Source organism: Marmota flaviventris, chromosome 2 (assembly GCF_047511675.1).
Source record: "Marmota flaviventris isolate mMarFla1 chromosome 2, mMarFla1.hap1, whole genome shotgun sequence".
Lineage (NCBI taxonomy): Eukaryota > Metazoa > Chordata > Mammalia > Rodentia > Sciuridae > Marmota > Marmota flaviventris.
In genome coordinates this window covers 158,882,040-158,897,891 of record NC_092499.1, presented here as the reverse complement: position 1 = coordinate 158,897,891, position 15,852 = coordinate 158,882,040, and the positions used below count along the sequence as shown (strand labels likewise).

Below are 15,852 nucleotides of genomic sequence, written 5' to 3'. Positions count from 1 at the left end.
ATTTTTAAAAACTAGAGAAAATTAATATATAAAGCATTGTCCTAAAACATGATTTATCATAGTCCATTCCAACAAACATAAATCTTAAGCATAATATGATCTACCTCCCCCACACTACCCCACTTTGCAGTTTTATCTTTTTGTTCTAACACTCGTTTTATCCACAAGGGTCCAGCTAAAGTGTCTGGGACTGTCTCTCAGTTCCATAACAGGAGGATTTTCACATTTTTTTGTTCAGTCATTCTGCAATGGCATTTTTATCTATGTGTCTTCTTAAAGCAGCTTGTGCCAAACACACAAAGGTTAACAGGACGCAGATAACACAACTTAATGGGGTCAAATCAAGCTGATTCATGATCACTATGGAGAAGAGCATCCTCCTGGGGAAAATACTTGTACTGAAAAATCCCATAAACCAAACCACTTGTTTATCTGTCATTCCCACAGAGATAGTAATGTAATTACTCTCGTAATTATCTTCATTAGTGTCAGGCATTATCTACAATTCATTCCTCTGCTCGAAGAGTATGTTTGTTTATTTGCTGATTTTTTTCCCCCTCTCCGACTTGGCTGAGTTAAGAGTTTTGTATTTGTAAAGCTGCACGCAGACATCTGTGCTGCGCCTCTCTGACATTCTCTCCCCTAAAATATAGATTGCTGTCTTTCAGTTCCAGAACCCCTACGCCCACTCCCTGACATCTGCCCTTCATTACTTGGTTCCCGTGCGACCACGACGACAGATTGTCTATCCTCTGGAAAAGCTTGGCATAAACGCTCCATCAAAGGCGGTCTCCAAGGATCCGGTGGGTAGCAGGGCGGCAGGCAGGGAGGCTCGGTGCCAGCTCCCGCGGGCTTGGCAGATGGGGTGGCAGCACTGTCTTCGCGGGAGCAGGCTGCTTCTTAATTACAGGGAACCTGGCGCTCATACCCTTACAGGCTGCGCCCTGCAAAGGCTCCCTGCAGCCTTTCCCCTCAAGTGGTTATTTCATGGTAAGCCTGAAACAGTAGCCACATGATCCCACAGGGGGGACACAGCAGGGACACCCCACGTGCTGCCGTGTCCCAGGACAAATGGCCTACCGTCACCCTCCCAGCATATTTTCATTTTCTTTCCCCTTCCTCAAAAGTGGATTCCTCCTTCCAATCGATGTTTTGCTTTCAAGGCATTAAGTGGGTCTTTTACTGTTAGGACAAAGCTGATGGAGAAAACAGAGCTGGCTGCATTCAAGACGTTTGAGTCTTAAGCTGTTAATTTTTTTCCCCCTAAACTCCTCTGTGGGGAATCAGGATGATTAACAGGAACATATTAGCTGCCCTGGGGTCACAGGAGTTTTTGACCTTAAAATGAATGGCCCTGGGATGATGGTGTTATGACCAGAATAGAAAAAGAGACTAGATGCCATTTTTAAATGGAAATGTACTTGTACACCTACATACAGCTATTTTCAGTTACTTAACTAGAAAGCATAATTGTGTCAAGTTGACAGACACATAGGCTTGTAATTTTCATACATATCTACACACACACACACACACACACACACACACACATCCCTCCGTGGGCTAAGATGTGTCTTTTGTCAGAGAGGAAAAAGTAAAAGTGAAAGTTTAAATATTCCAAATGTTAAGCCACAAGTTACTCATCAGGGCTGTGGTGCCCTGTGCTGCAGTAAGCTCATGGTTCCACTATCTTTCCTGCCCCCCACCCCACCCCGTGTGACTACCCTGAGGGAGGGGGCCACCAGGAGGCGGCCCTTTTGGGTAACTGAGGTTATCAAGTCTGTATTTATCTTTGTATTTGTAAAATAAAATCAATTCATTTGTATTCTGATGAATTGTAAAATTTTAATTTGAGACTGAAAACAAATAGCAAGTCTTTTTTTCTTCTAACATTTTATTATGGAAAAAGACAAGCAGATACAGAGATAAAGAGAATCATATAAAGCAAGGCTTCTCAATCTTTTCATAATAAGGCATCTTCTTTCTTTCCTTACTTCTCTTTCTTTCTTTCTTTTTAAGTGTACAATCCTCATAGATTGATAGTTTTGTAAAAAGTAAATTCTTGGAAAAATGAGTTTAAAAAGCAAAGGCAGACAAAAATTCAAGTCCAATTATTTTATATTAGATTTTACAGACACAGAATTATTCTGTCAACTGGCTATAAAGGCTTCTGAATGTTCCTTTCAATCTCTATACATATATCTTCAAAGACCAGTCACAGAGCATAGGCACATATGTCCCAGACCACACCTTGAGTAGCACAAAACTCAACACCCAGCAGCAATGATTTTACATTCTTGGTCAATTTTGGATCTTCTTTCTACTCACCCACTAGCCCTTCCTCCTATATCATTTTGGAGCAAATCCTAGATATCTATCATTTCATTCATAGGTCAGACATACTCTTTGTAGTAGGGTCCACTGCACTATAGAGATGAGATATGCACCAGTCCACCTGGAGGACCAGGTGATCTGGTTACATGTGAACATCCTGGGAATGTACTCCTTGGGAAACCACCCACAAGTTTAATGCACAGACTATGCCTTGGGATCAGAGAGGGTATCTACATGCTGTATCTCTCACTAAAATACAGCTTCTATGGAGTCATGCCAATCCCAGGAGAAGGGGCTGGGAATAAAAAGTACATGGATTTACCAAGCATACTGCTTTGCAACTTCGGTATCATATCAAGGTAAAGATGAGAGATGCTGTCCTTTTGCAGCCATTGCTGAGATACCTTCAAGCATGGAAGACCAGAGGAATGGGCCATGCATTAATGTTGCCATAGCCGGTGCCATAAAGCCAGCCCTCTGGAGGCATGGGGGGTTGGTCCTGGAGCTGGAGGAGAGATGTACAGAGTGGTGGCATGGAGCAAGAGTATGCTTTTCTGAACATGCCGGAGCTCCTTCCTGCTCCTTCCCACTGCCCCTAGGAATTTCCAGAGTTGGGCCACTTTGAGTGGAGCTGGAGCTCCAGGTAAGGACAAGAGCAGAGAAAACATTTGTTTTATTAAAAATGATCCTATCATTGCTTCTCATATTGTTAAGATTTGAAAGGATTGCTTATCTTTAATAACCTTTTCCTTGGTCATCTCAGTATGCTGTCCTTCTCAGAGCCCTGGCATATCTTAAGAGATGCATTGTTGAACCTGGGATCCAGGAAGACAACTATCTAAGGGATGGGTAGGAAAATGAGAACACTGATGTTTACTTACTGAATTGTGCTGTTGATTTTATTTATTGGTAAATTCTAACTTTTTGCTGTTACTTGTTATATTCAATCTTGAGATAAGGTTTTAGTAAAGATTAAGATTTAGCAAGGGAGTTTTTGCTTGGTGGTAGAGTGCATGCTTAGCATGCATGAGACCTTGGGTATGATGCCCTACTCTGCAAAAACAAAACAAACAAAAAGGCTTACAAAATAAAATGGATAGTATTAGGGCTAGGATGTAGCTTAGAGTTAGACCAGTTATCTCCCAGATGCACAAGACCCTAAAAAAAACCAAAACTCAAAAAAAAGGATTTAGTAATGATTTTGGAATCTTAAAAGCTCTATTCAGAGGATTATTAGTACCAGAATCCATGTGGGATGGATCTGAATGTTCAAAAGTTAAGTTGTATTGTTTGATTTGTTTCTTTTTAAAATTTTAAATGGCTTTAATGATTTGGAGTGATTTCATGAGATAAGTTGAACCAAATACAAATTTTTAGGAAAGATTACTATATAGTCCTAAATATGTTATTTTGTTAGCAGAGCAAAAGTATTGTAGGAGTTGAAGTGGGTGAGGTTGCCATTACTAACTGAGTTCCCTTTTCCTTTAAGTGTCCCACCCTTTCCCATCCCATGCATTGAGATTTATATGGGACCATCAGCTCCTTTTCCATATCCCTATCATTTCTCTCTGGCCACTCGCCTTTCATACCTTTTATCCTATTTAAGGCATCCCAGAGTGACCATCCATTCCCTTGCTTTCACCTAGGAAGCCAATCTTCAAGGGAACAGATCACTCCAGGCATGAGTAATGGGATAGAAAGTGTTTCATCTCAGTGGGTTGCCAATTTGAATCTGGCATAAGGCAGCGGTGATTGAAATTCATCACTGCATGGCAGGGCAGCATGCCCTTCCTCCCCACCCTGAGGCCCTCATAGCTTCTGCCTGGTTTGGATGATAGGTGTCCCTGCCACACCACCTTCCCTATTGTTTCCATTTTTATGACCTATTTTTATGACCCTCTAGCAGGTCATAAGTAAGAACCCCAAAAATGCAAATGCTACTCAACATGCATTGAGGAAGTCGGCCGCTAGGATTTGTAGTAATATCTTCATGGTCCACCAGTATGGATTCATGGCTAGGAGAGAGGACTTTTTTCTAATTAAGATCATCATTCATATTATGGCCCTGAAAAAGATCCTCCTCTTATTGTGAATGAGCTAGCTTGGTTTGTGTATTTACATTCTGAAAGTTATTATCATGAAAAAAAATTTGTAGTTGAATTTCCTATTTTGACTATTTTTATTGGTAGTGCATTTTAGTTATAGATAACAGTGGGGTTCCTTTTAACATAATTATACATGGATGGAATATAATTTGCTGCATTTCAGCCCCCAGCAGTTTCTCCAGCTCTCCTCACTTTCCCTATTTCCCTTCCTCTACTCTACTGGTCTTCCTTATATTTATTGTTTAATTAATAATTAATAATGTTAATTTATAGATATACTTAAAGGTGGTATATTCATACATGCACATAGCATAATTTGGCCAATTTCATTCTGCAGTTCCTCCTTTGCCACGTCTCTTCTCCTTCCTCTTCTATCCCTTTCTTCTATTCCACTGATATCCCTCTATTTTCATAGGACACCCCTTCTATTTTCTCCTTTTTTTGGTCTAACTTCTGCATATGAGAGAAAGCATTCGGCCCTTGACTTTTCTGAGTCAGGCTTATTTCACTTAGCATGATCTTCTCCATTTCCATCCATTTATCAGCAAATGCCATAATTTCTTTCTTCTTTATGGCTGAGTAAAATTTCACTGTTATCATGGACATTTCTTATGAAATTAATTGTGGCTCACCTGAATAAGTACTATCAGAGAACAACTCTCAAAATATGGCTATATTAATTGTGTGGCCATTACTAATTAAAGACTGCAGAGCAAGTTTCCCCATTCTTACTTTGGGGATGGTTCTGTGTATAAGCGTATTATTTCCTGCTTGCCTTCTGCAGGGATTCAGAGTTGACTGAGACACCATCCCTGCCCTTGAGAAGCTTCCAGTCGACTCTCAGAATTAATGGGGGAGGGAAGAGGGTTTGCACTGACCTCGGGGGAACAAGATCCTGGAGTCAGGAGAAATAATCACATTGTGATTAAATTCGAGTAAGTAGAGTTACCCAGAAGGGAATGCCTTTGTGACTTTTGTCCCTGGGACTGCTTCACTTCTAGTGGTTATTTAAATAGCTATGAATTATTATATTAAACTCCAAAATTTTTTCTTTGAACTTAAACAGAGGCTACCCGTGCTTCATTATCAACAGAAGTTCCTCATCATCCACTGCAATCACTTTAGTTTTCTATATGGGCTTATAAAAGTGCTCATGGAACTATGATTTGAACTAGTCTCTCTTTCTCTCGTTCTCACTCTCTCTCCTAAGAAAAAATCATACTTCCAGAGTTTTTAGAGCGATCAACACTGTTATTTCTTTCTGATCAGTTATTAGTAGTGGTCTGTTGAGATCCCCACTCGTGAATTCTTTGGCGGTCTCCATTTGGTTTTTCCACATTTCTCCTTTGTCCTTCTATAAAGAAGAATGACAGTTTATTTAACCCCACCCCCTTTCAGAGCTAAATGCTGGCCCTCCCTTTCCTGGTATGTGATCTCTCAGAAAGATGTCACTCACTGGCATTTAGTTACCCTTTGAATTGCCCCTTTTCATCTGGGCTGTTCTTCCCCAGTCCAGCTATAATTACCATCTGATGGACTGTTACTGGATACTGTTTCACTTGTGCATCTGCTGCCCTAGGAAATTGCATTATTCTTCCAGCACCTGCTAAATTTTCCTCAGCTTATTTCCCAACCCCTTCCTTAAACTTGGTAACTTTCACTGCTGTAGTTAGATTTCCCTTGGTTTGTGTACCTGATTAGTGTGTGTGTGTGTGTGTGTGTGTGTGTGTGTGTGGTGTGTTTTTAAAAATCAGCTCTTCAGCATCTCCTTAGGAGAGGTTTCTAAACATGCAAACCCATATTTTTCATATCAAATATGCACTGATCATTATTAATGTGACCATGGCAATGTTTTTAGAAATGAGTTCATGAGTTCAGTTTGTTTTTTTAAAGCCACATCTCAGTCATTTCCTACATGTATATGCTACTTGTGGGAAATGCATTTCTTCTATTTATAGTGAACCCTTTTCTCTGAGATTCTTATTACAATTTGCATAAATTTCTTCATGAGCTCCTTCTTTTCCTTTAAGCAATACAGGTTGTATAGGCATTTCTTCCTATTCTCTGAACACTATCTAGTTTAATATAGAATGTAGCATATATGTGTATATCAAAATGACTTATGTAAGCCCGTGGTTTCTTCTTATTGGTGTCTTAATTCCTCCCTCTTAGAAAGCTGATCTAGCAATAACAACAACAACAGCTAATATTGTTATGACTGTGTATTGAACTCTTGCCGAAGGTCCCCACGTTGTCTTGTGTAATTCTCGTATCAGCACTTGTAAATAGTTACTGCTGACTATCATCCTCAGCACACCTAAAGAAAACAGGCTTACAGGGAGGGCAAGTAAATGACTAGTTCAAAGGTTAATGTGTTGACAGATATTCAGACCCAGCACTTGGTTGACCAAACTCAAACCATTAACCACTACATATTTCTTATCTAAAAAGCTGCGGTACTGATATTATGACTATTATAGGAAAAGCAAACCACAAAGAAGGGTGATGGCTTGTCATTGACCTTTTTGAATCTCCCAGATCTTTGGCACCGGCTACTTAATCAAAAGGTGGCCCGGGGTTTAACCCAGTGTAGTTTGGATCCTCCTTCTGGCAGAGTCATCCACTAGGGTTTGATCTGGGACCAGCCTGACCCTGGCTGGGCTGGGCTGGGAAGGAGAAGACATCTGGGTCCAGGTGGGTGTGCTAGGGTCAGCTTTTTGGTCACTAGTGATTCAGGCTGTTCATAATTCTTTCTTTGCTGTTATCAGCCTGTTGTTACAAACCCTTCAAAGTCATGGTGGTAGCTGCTCAAAAACAAGGAAAGAAGTTATGACTCCCATGTGGAGGTTACATTAAAAACTTTCCAAGATTCAGTTCCATTTTGTATGTGGCTTTCCACTATTCTTATAAAGTGTCAAAGCAATGTCTGTCATATGAGTGACTGGAGAGTTTTGGTGGGTAGGACTGGAGGGGTGGACAGAATAAGAGCTAGGTCACAATCAATAAGCCCTGGATGTTGGACCGTGACAGAATGGTGAAAAATGAGGCTTTCAGGGTGTGATAAGAGACGAAATTGTAAAAAGGAGCTTTGATCTCAGTGTTATCACAAATCAATCCTACATCTTTATCCTCATTTTCTATATATTATTGCAGCACAGTCCCCTTAATTAAGATATAAATAAACTTTATTTATTAAGATACAAAATGACTTTATTAAGCTATAAGTCATATTCACCCATTTAAGTTGTATAATTTTGTGTGTGTGTGTGTGTGTGTGTGGTGCTGGGGACTGAACCCAGGGTCTTGTGCATGAGAAGCAGGTACTCTACCAACTGAGCTATATCCACAGCCTTAAGTTGCACAATTTAGTGGGTTTTAGTATACTCTCAGAATTTCACAAGCATCACCACTATCTAATTTCAGAACATTTTAATCACCCAAAAAAGAAACCTGTGCTCGTTAGCAGTCATACTATGCCCCCAGATTCCTATCCTCAGCCTTAGGCAACCATTCATCTACTTTCTGTCTCTGAATTTACCTATTCTGGACACTTCATGCAATTCTGAGGTAATTTGTGACTGGCTTCTTTTACTTAGCATGTTCTCCAAGTTCATCCATGTTGTAGTGTGTATCCTTTTTATTGTTAAATATTCTATTGTGTGGATGATACCACATTTTATTTATCCATTCACCAGTTGATGGACATTTGAATTGTTTCCAGTGTTTGGTTGTTATGAATAATATTGTTATGAAAATTCATATTCATGTTTTTGTGTGAATGTATGGCCTCATTTCTCTTGAGTGTATATACCTAAGAGTGGAATTGCTGCACCATATGGTAACTCTCTGTTTAATATTTTGAGAAATTGCCAAACTATTTTCCAAGGGGAATGTACCATTTTACATTCTGTCATTCTTAGATCAATTCTAGCATTCTGGCTAGTAAATGGTAAAATGCTAGTCAACTTAAGGCCACCTATGGGCAGGGTCCCTGACTCTTTAGTTTCAACGGTAGAGTTTTCCACCACTCCAAGAGAACTTCATACACACATTTGAGACCACAACACCAATAATAGCTTCAGTTTTTGAATGCAGAGGATTTTCTACAATAACTGTCCCCTGCTCTTCTCTTTCCTGCTTTCTCTTTCCCCATCAGCCTCTTGTGGTCCTGTGCGGACATTTATTTAGAAGAGACCAGGCAACAAAGAAAATGCTCATCAAACACAGGAGTAAATTGAAGGACATTCTGTTTGTTTGTTTTTTTGTTTTTAAGCTACCAACGTAGCCTTTGTTTCAGTTCACCTTTAGTGATGTGATTGTTCTTAAAAAGAGGTGCCAAGTCTCCCAACAGAAAAAGAAAAAAATCCTAAGGCTTTCCTGGATGCTGATAGGGTTCTTGCCACAACCCAGTAGGAGGGGGGGAAATGCATTCTGTTCCCTGCAGAGTCAGGATAATGAATGCCACGGAGGTCCAGAAATGCCCGGGGACACATCAACTACCTACTGAAGAGCTCTGAAAGGCCCGCAGCAGAGCAAGGCTCCCCTCCAGGTTGGACCTGAGCTCCTAGCCAGTTTGGGCAGGAACTGGCCTTGAAGCTTAGTGGCTGCTCCAGAATCTGCCTTCAGGGAGGAAAGGAACAGCAGTGCCAATGTAAGGCTTTGCTTTGTGTATTTTAAAGTAGCTGAGGATGTAAAATAACAAAGGAGCCAATTAGAGCTGCAGATGCTGACTAGGGAGTCATATCTTTTGCCCCTTGATTAAAAATAAATATGTTCTGACCAAAAATGTATTTATTTAAGGTAGAAATTTTAGGGAAAAAAAAAAACAATAAAGAAAATCAGTAAAACCTGTAGTCCTTCTATGTGTGGACTAACTTTGTTGATATTTTGTTGGTTTTACCTGTAAATCATCTTCATTGAAAAAAAAACCCCACCCATGTGTATATAATTAAATATGGGGTTATAATGCTTTAAAAGATGCCTTTTCCCTGAACTATGATATGAATATACATATTACTAAGGATTCTAAAGTGACGGCAGTTTTCTATTGACTAGCAGTGCCCAATATTCATTGAAAGAACATTTGTTATTTTGCGCAGTCTGAATTATATACATTCAGGGACCATCTTGTTCACTCTCGTGCAAGTTTTTATATCAGTTTCTCCAGTTTGCAGTGGGAGAAAACTGAGATAAGGGGAGGTTTGGGACTACAAGTGAACAGTAAGCCATCAGGACTTGTTGAAATAATCACAAAGTCACTTGATTTCTGTCCTATGAATACATGCAGTGTGGCTGGGGTTTCTTCTGCACCCAGATGGGAAGTGGGCAAGTCCTGTGACTCTTCTGGTCAATTTTAGATAATTAAAGTTGTGTGGGTCACTTCAAATCACAACATATGATCTTAATTCCATCAAATGTCCAATTTCATTTTCTGAAATGATGGAAACTCAATTTTCATCCAAAGGTCAAACTTCTCCATCCTGTGGTGGAAGCCAGCTAACGGTGTATAGGAACAGCTCGAGGGGAACTGGGAGGTTCTCCTCTCTTTCTCACCATGCCTCTTCCATTTAGTTAGTGGTGTTATTTTATTTTTTATGCCCATTAGTTTCTTCCTCTTGTTCTGTTGTATTTTGAGCCCTTCTGAAATTGGGGTCAGGGCAGGGAGAAACAGGGCTAGGAAGCCGGAAAGTCTATTCTCGGCCTCTCCTGTCCTAGGACAAACCCTGCTTGGTGGGTCAGCAGACTCTTCTCTTCATAGCATGAGTGTGAAATGTCTTTAGAGATTCCCAGTCACTTTCCAGCTTTCCTGTCATCCAGGCAATGCAGTCCTCCAGCTTCGACACCTGAGACCATTGACTCCCAGGTCACCAAAGGACTGGACAAGAACAGCATAGAAGTGAGGAAGTTTATTTGGGGCTTGTGATTTAGAGGTCTTGGTCCATGCCTGGGGACACATCATCTGCCTACTGAGGAGCTCTGAAAGACCCGAAGCAGAGCAAGGCTCCTCTCCAGGATGGACCTAAGTTCCTGGCCAGTTTGGGCAGGAACTGGCCTTCAAAGCTCAGTGGCTCCTCCAGAATCTGCCTTCAAGGAGGAAAGGAATGGCAACTGTAAGCTCTGTCCTTGTCCCCAATTCAATAATGAGGGCATAGGTTTTGAGAAAAAGGAATAAGAAGGTTTACTGTTTTGCCAGCAAAGGGGAAGCATAAGGGACTCCTGTCTCAGAGGCTGTGCTTCTGCTCATCAGAGAGCACGGACCAACTTCATAGCTTGGGGCCCAAAGTGAACATCAGGGCAGAAAGGCATGGTGGAGGAAAGCAGCTCAGGACCTGGCAACGAGGAAGCAGAGAGAGCATCTTCTCACCAGGGACAGAATATATATCCCAAAGGCATGCCCTACCTGCCTACAGTTTCCACCCAGTCCATCTATTCCAGTAGATTCAGCCATTGATTAGGTTACACCTCTCAAAAACTAATTTTGTCTGAACCTGCTCACATTTTGGAGGATATCACATATCTAAAAAATAACATGGCCCTACAGGAAGGACCTAGATATAAGTTTATGTGTTGGGGGTTCAACAGATCAGACAGTGCAGGCCACCTTCCTTTTGGGTCCTTCAGCATCCTGTTCTTCGTGTCCATTAGATTTCTCAGGAGGAATCACACACTCACCCTGCAGTGCCCAGTAAGTAGGGAATTCAGGTGAAACTCTCAGAGGGCCACAAAAATCTTTCTGTGATTTGAGCCTAAGGACAAGGCAAATCCCACCTCTCCTTTCAAAGGTGGGTAGGGGAGAGGTTTGGGACTCAGAGAACATCAACAGTGCTTAGTGAAGAAATTTCCAGAAAATATTTTCTTATATCAGTATTCTAATCCTTTATGCCTTCATTGTCCTTTAGGGTTTAGAAGTCAGCTAACAGGGCTTGCCCACCAACTTCAACATTTTTCTAAGAGGGGCTCCTATGGAATGTAGTGCCTATTGTCTTCATGCCTGAGGGGTCCCATTGACATTAACTTGCCTGTGGCCATGCAGTTACTAAATCATGACTCGAGAGCCCAAGGCTTGCCATGGTTTATATCCAATTACCTCACACTGGTCACCTAAGTTCTTATTCATATTTTTATAACTGGTGCTACCATGTCCATGCTTATTATTTTGGGGCACATTTGTGACCATTTCCTTTGAAATAAATACCCAGAAAGGGTCAAAGGTAAAGCTACCATCTCTTTCCAAATTGAAACTTGTACCAAGTTTTACAATTTGAAAATGAAAACTTGTGATTCCTCACTTTAAAAAGATGATTTATATTGACAATGTGGTGCTTTATCTAAGGAAACCATCAACACACAGAGAACCCTCTTTTTTATTGTCAGATAAAGACTTTTAGGACAGGTAATCAGATGTGCAAAATGGTAAGTGTTCTATCTTCCACTAACTAGATTGCATCACTGCATTGAGCCTTCATTCTGGCTGATAGGAGAAAAAAGTAGCCTACATGAATTCTAGGTAACTCTAGGTAAATTTAACTGTTTAATGTTTACATTGAGTCCATTTTAGAAATTTCTCTGTTTCTGTCTCTCCATCTCTCTCTGTCTCTTCTCTCTCTCTCTCTCTCTCTCTCTCTCTCTCTCACACACACACACACACACACACACACGTACACACTCAGAGGAACAGGGAAAACAATACAGCTCGGTTCTCAGGAGATCCTGCACATGGAATATTGTGGCCTTGTGGAAGGCAGAGAGTGTTGGGATGGAGTTGCCTGTTCTTGGGCACTGCCAATTTTCACAGGCACACGTTGAGTATAAAGTTTTGAACTGTTGGCTCTCATCCTGGCCTCATCCCCCAGCCAGCCCTCACTGCCTTCAACAATGAGAATCCCTCTTCACAGCCTAGAAACCTGTGGGTTTGTTGGCTGGAGCTCAGATGCTCTTTCTGGAGCTTGGGTGCAGATGTGTTCTCTCTCCTTCACTCCCCACTGCTCTGGATTGGGGAAGCTCATGACTTGCCTCATGGTCTTTCTGACCCTGCACCTCTTTTAGCCATCTCCACCTTACTTTTCTCAAAACAAGGATACAAGCAGGAAGTCTCCACAAGGCACAGCCTCCACTATTCCCATGTTCTCCAAAACCTTGTGGGGCCCTGCCTCATTTCTTCTACTTTTATGGCATTAACCAAAGGGAAGGGGAGGTCTGTACTGGATTTCTCTCTTTCCCTCTGAACTTTTTCCTTTTCCTAATCTTTAGACACTGTCTCTATTATCACTGTTTATTATAAAACCTGTCCTTTGAGACTGACTTCTAATACACAAAGTCACATTTTCGAGACTCAAAAACCTCTTCTCAACCTATTGTCTGCCTTGGAACAAAATAGCACATAAGTGACCCAATTTCTCTGCTAGGGTATGTCTGTCCAAAGGCCCAGTGTCCCCTGGTTTCTGCCTGAAGAATCAGGCAATGTCATATGTCAACAAGGACTTTGCAGACATGAAACACATCTATTAATATAAAAATAATATTCAACTACATTGATAGTAGCAGTATGCACAAGGACTGCAGAACGAGAAGGCCCCATAAAGCAGGCCAACACTTGCTTGACTGTGGAAGAATTATCAAAAGATGAATCCTCTCATTATGAAGTGATTTTGCATCCATAGAGATACATATTATAAAGCATCAAAATTTTTATTTTTAGATATTTCCATTAAAAATTTTACATTCTGGTTTTTAAAAATTACGTATGCTTTCTTGGAATATGTAAAAGACCAGAAAAGACTCGGAACCTAGACAGGTTTTATAATCAAATTGAACTCAGGTGGACTAAAAGACTTCTACAATTTAGTAATTTTCACGACGTGGTCTGAGTTTACATGCCATCATTATTTACACACTCATCAAATCTTGAGCAAAAATGGCATCTGAGTTTATTGGAAGCAAAAGATTAAATGGGTCTTGGAAAGTGAAGTGCCCACTTATCTGGGGACATGGCACTCCCACTCAGGGTTGCCCACGGGGACTTGGCAAAGGGAACACAGCTCGCCTTCCACCTGGGTGTCATCCTCATTAGAGACGCAGCTTGAAGCCCTCAGTCCTCAGTCCTCAGGCTGCTACGTTCTCCAGGACTGAACCACTTAAGAATCAAGACCTTTACCCTCAGTGTTGCCTCAAGACCATTAAGCTTCCTGATGTCATGATCTCCATAGTAACCAGCTTAGTAAGCAAGGAGAAAATAAAAACGGATGACTTAAGTGGGGGAATAGAATAAATAAGGGATGGAAATAGCATGGGAGCCATAAGGCTTTTTTAAATATCAAACATGACTCAACATGACTTAGTGTAGGCAAGCACGAACCATCCAGTTGGTTGAAACCCAAGGTAGTAAACCTAAATTACAAACTCTACCACTGCTCCTACTTCTTGTGCTGTTTAATCATGTCCTTGTGTCCCTGGATTGTTTGGTTTGTGTAAGGTTGTTGTTGTTGTTGTTTCAGTGAATTGAAATTATCACCATGGTAGTCATTGTAATCGAGGTTTTTATGATAGTTTATGGATTTAACCAAAAGGAACTGTGTTTCCAGGGAGCAAGTCTCAGGCAGATCCTTCTGGTCACCATAGTGAAGTTCCACTTACCAAAACTACCTCATTTCCCCCCACCATCCATGAATCCTCAGGATGGTGCTTCCATGAGACCAGAGTTAATGGTTAATTTTAAAATGGAACTGGGTAGGGCTGGAGCTGTAGCTCAGCAGCAGAGCACTTGCCTAGCATGCATGAGGCACTTGGTTTGATCCTCAGCACCACATAAAAATAAATAAATAAAATAAAGGCATTCTTTCCATCTACAACTACAAATATAAAAATTTTTTAAAAATGTAACTGGGTATTATCTTCCACATAATTTAGGAGGTTCTCAAACATGATCTGAAAGTATCCCACAGAATTATATCCCATAGGGAAGTATTTCAGTCTGTTTACTAGATAGGATCAATCCACACATACAGAGTCTTTGGTCACCCTGTGTTGGTAGAACCAAAGTTTGTGTTCCCTGCCCCACTGTGTGACTTCTAAGAGTTCAGCCCTCCCATTATTACATAAGGAAGACAGACACAGGTGGAGACATGCCAGGGTCATCCAGGTCGTCTCAAAAGAAAGAGCAAATGTCAGAGGCTGAAAGAGTTTGGGTGGCTGGGCTCAACTCCACATCAGTGCCCTGTTCATGCCCCTGGTTCTTTGTTCCATTGTCTTCTCCAGTGAAGGCACCTGGTTTGACTCTACTTGTGGGCTCTTACCAACATCTCTTCCCTCTCCTTACTGAGTTCTGTTCTGTGGCAGAGCCTTCTCAGAAGGTTGCTGCCTGGTGCCCAGGAACCCTCGGTCCTACTCGGAGCAACCTGCTGAGACCCCCATTCCCTAGATGGGGAATGCATGAAAAGTGGCCTGGTTTCTTTTTCCCAGTTGGCCTACCCTCTTGGGATCCATCCTATTAGAGAGCAGTTTGGGGATACACGGAGCGCAAAAGGATCTCCAGGCCCCTTGGGTAGTCAGATGCTTCTTATGACCTCTCTTCATCTCTCTTTCTCTCCCCCCCACCCTGCCTCTCTTTATGTCTTTGTCTCTCTCTTTCAAAAGTACACACCGTTGCCACAATGTGCCACACAGATATGTCTCTGGAGAAGTGATCACATACCTCATTTCAAGCACATCTACAAATCATCTCTTCCCAGAGTGGGGTGTGGGAAAACAACCTGGTTCTGTGATCCACCTCTGCCCCAGTGATGTTGGTTCTCCCCAAGAGCCAGGTTGCTCCACCAGAAGCCAGGCTGGACTATCTCTCCCTAGGCCTTCTTCTCTATCCCACCAGGCACATCTTCTAGGTACCCTGCTTTTTGCCCACAACTCTGATACACACCCTGGTTTATATCTGCCTTCTAATTAAGAGGGGAACCTCGGGCATCCTCCATCCCCACTGCCATGGGAAGTCTCACATACTGGTCACCTCCCTGTTCCTGCCTGGACATGCTCTTTTGCCTAAACTCTGACCCAGGGCCTGTTCTGCATCGCTGATCAAGAAGCTTGGAGGTGGAGACTTTGATGTCACTTGTTCAGTCCATATTCATTGTGTGCTAATCACCTAGTGGTGGACACCGTGGGCACTGGTGGCACAGTCCTATGAAGGTGCATAAATCCCTGTCACCTAAGTGTTCATATTCTGGGGTAGGGGAAAGGCAGGCAGTCAACAGACAGGGCTCCATGGTGTCAGGGGGCAGTAGGTGTCATCAAGAAAAGCCTAGAGAAGCAAGATAGGTGTGGGCAGGCAAAAACCCTCTGCTATGTGTCATTGAAGGAGAGTCTGTCTCCCTGGGGAAGGGTGTGTGGGGCCGGGAGAAGGAGTAGATGCCACTTCTTCCAG

The 15,852-nt window shown here is 41.8% G+C and overlaps 1 protein-coding gene across 1 annotated transcript in view; it reads left to right on the top strand.

Annotated features, from left to right (window-relative positions):
- Cfap61 (cilia and flagella associated protein 61) overlaps positions 1 to 15,852 on the top strand; it is a 253,731-nt gene that overhangs the window by 99,095 nt on the left and 138,784 nt on the right. Inside the window, exon 17 of the mRNA XM_027953760.2 lies at positions 669 to 803. Within this exon, the coding sequence (XP_027809561.2) occupies positions 669 to 803 (135 nt within the window). The remainder of the gene's footprint in view (positions 1 to 668; positions 804 to 15,852) is intronic.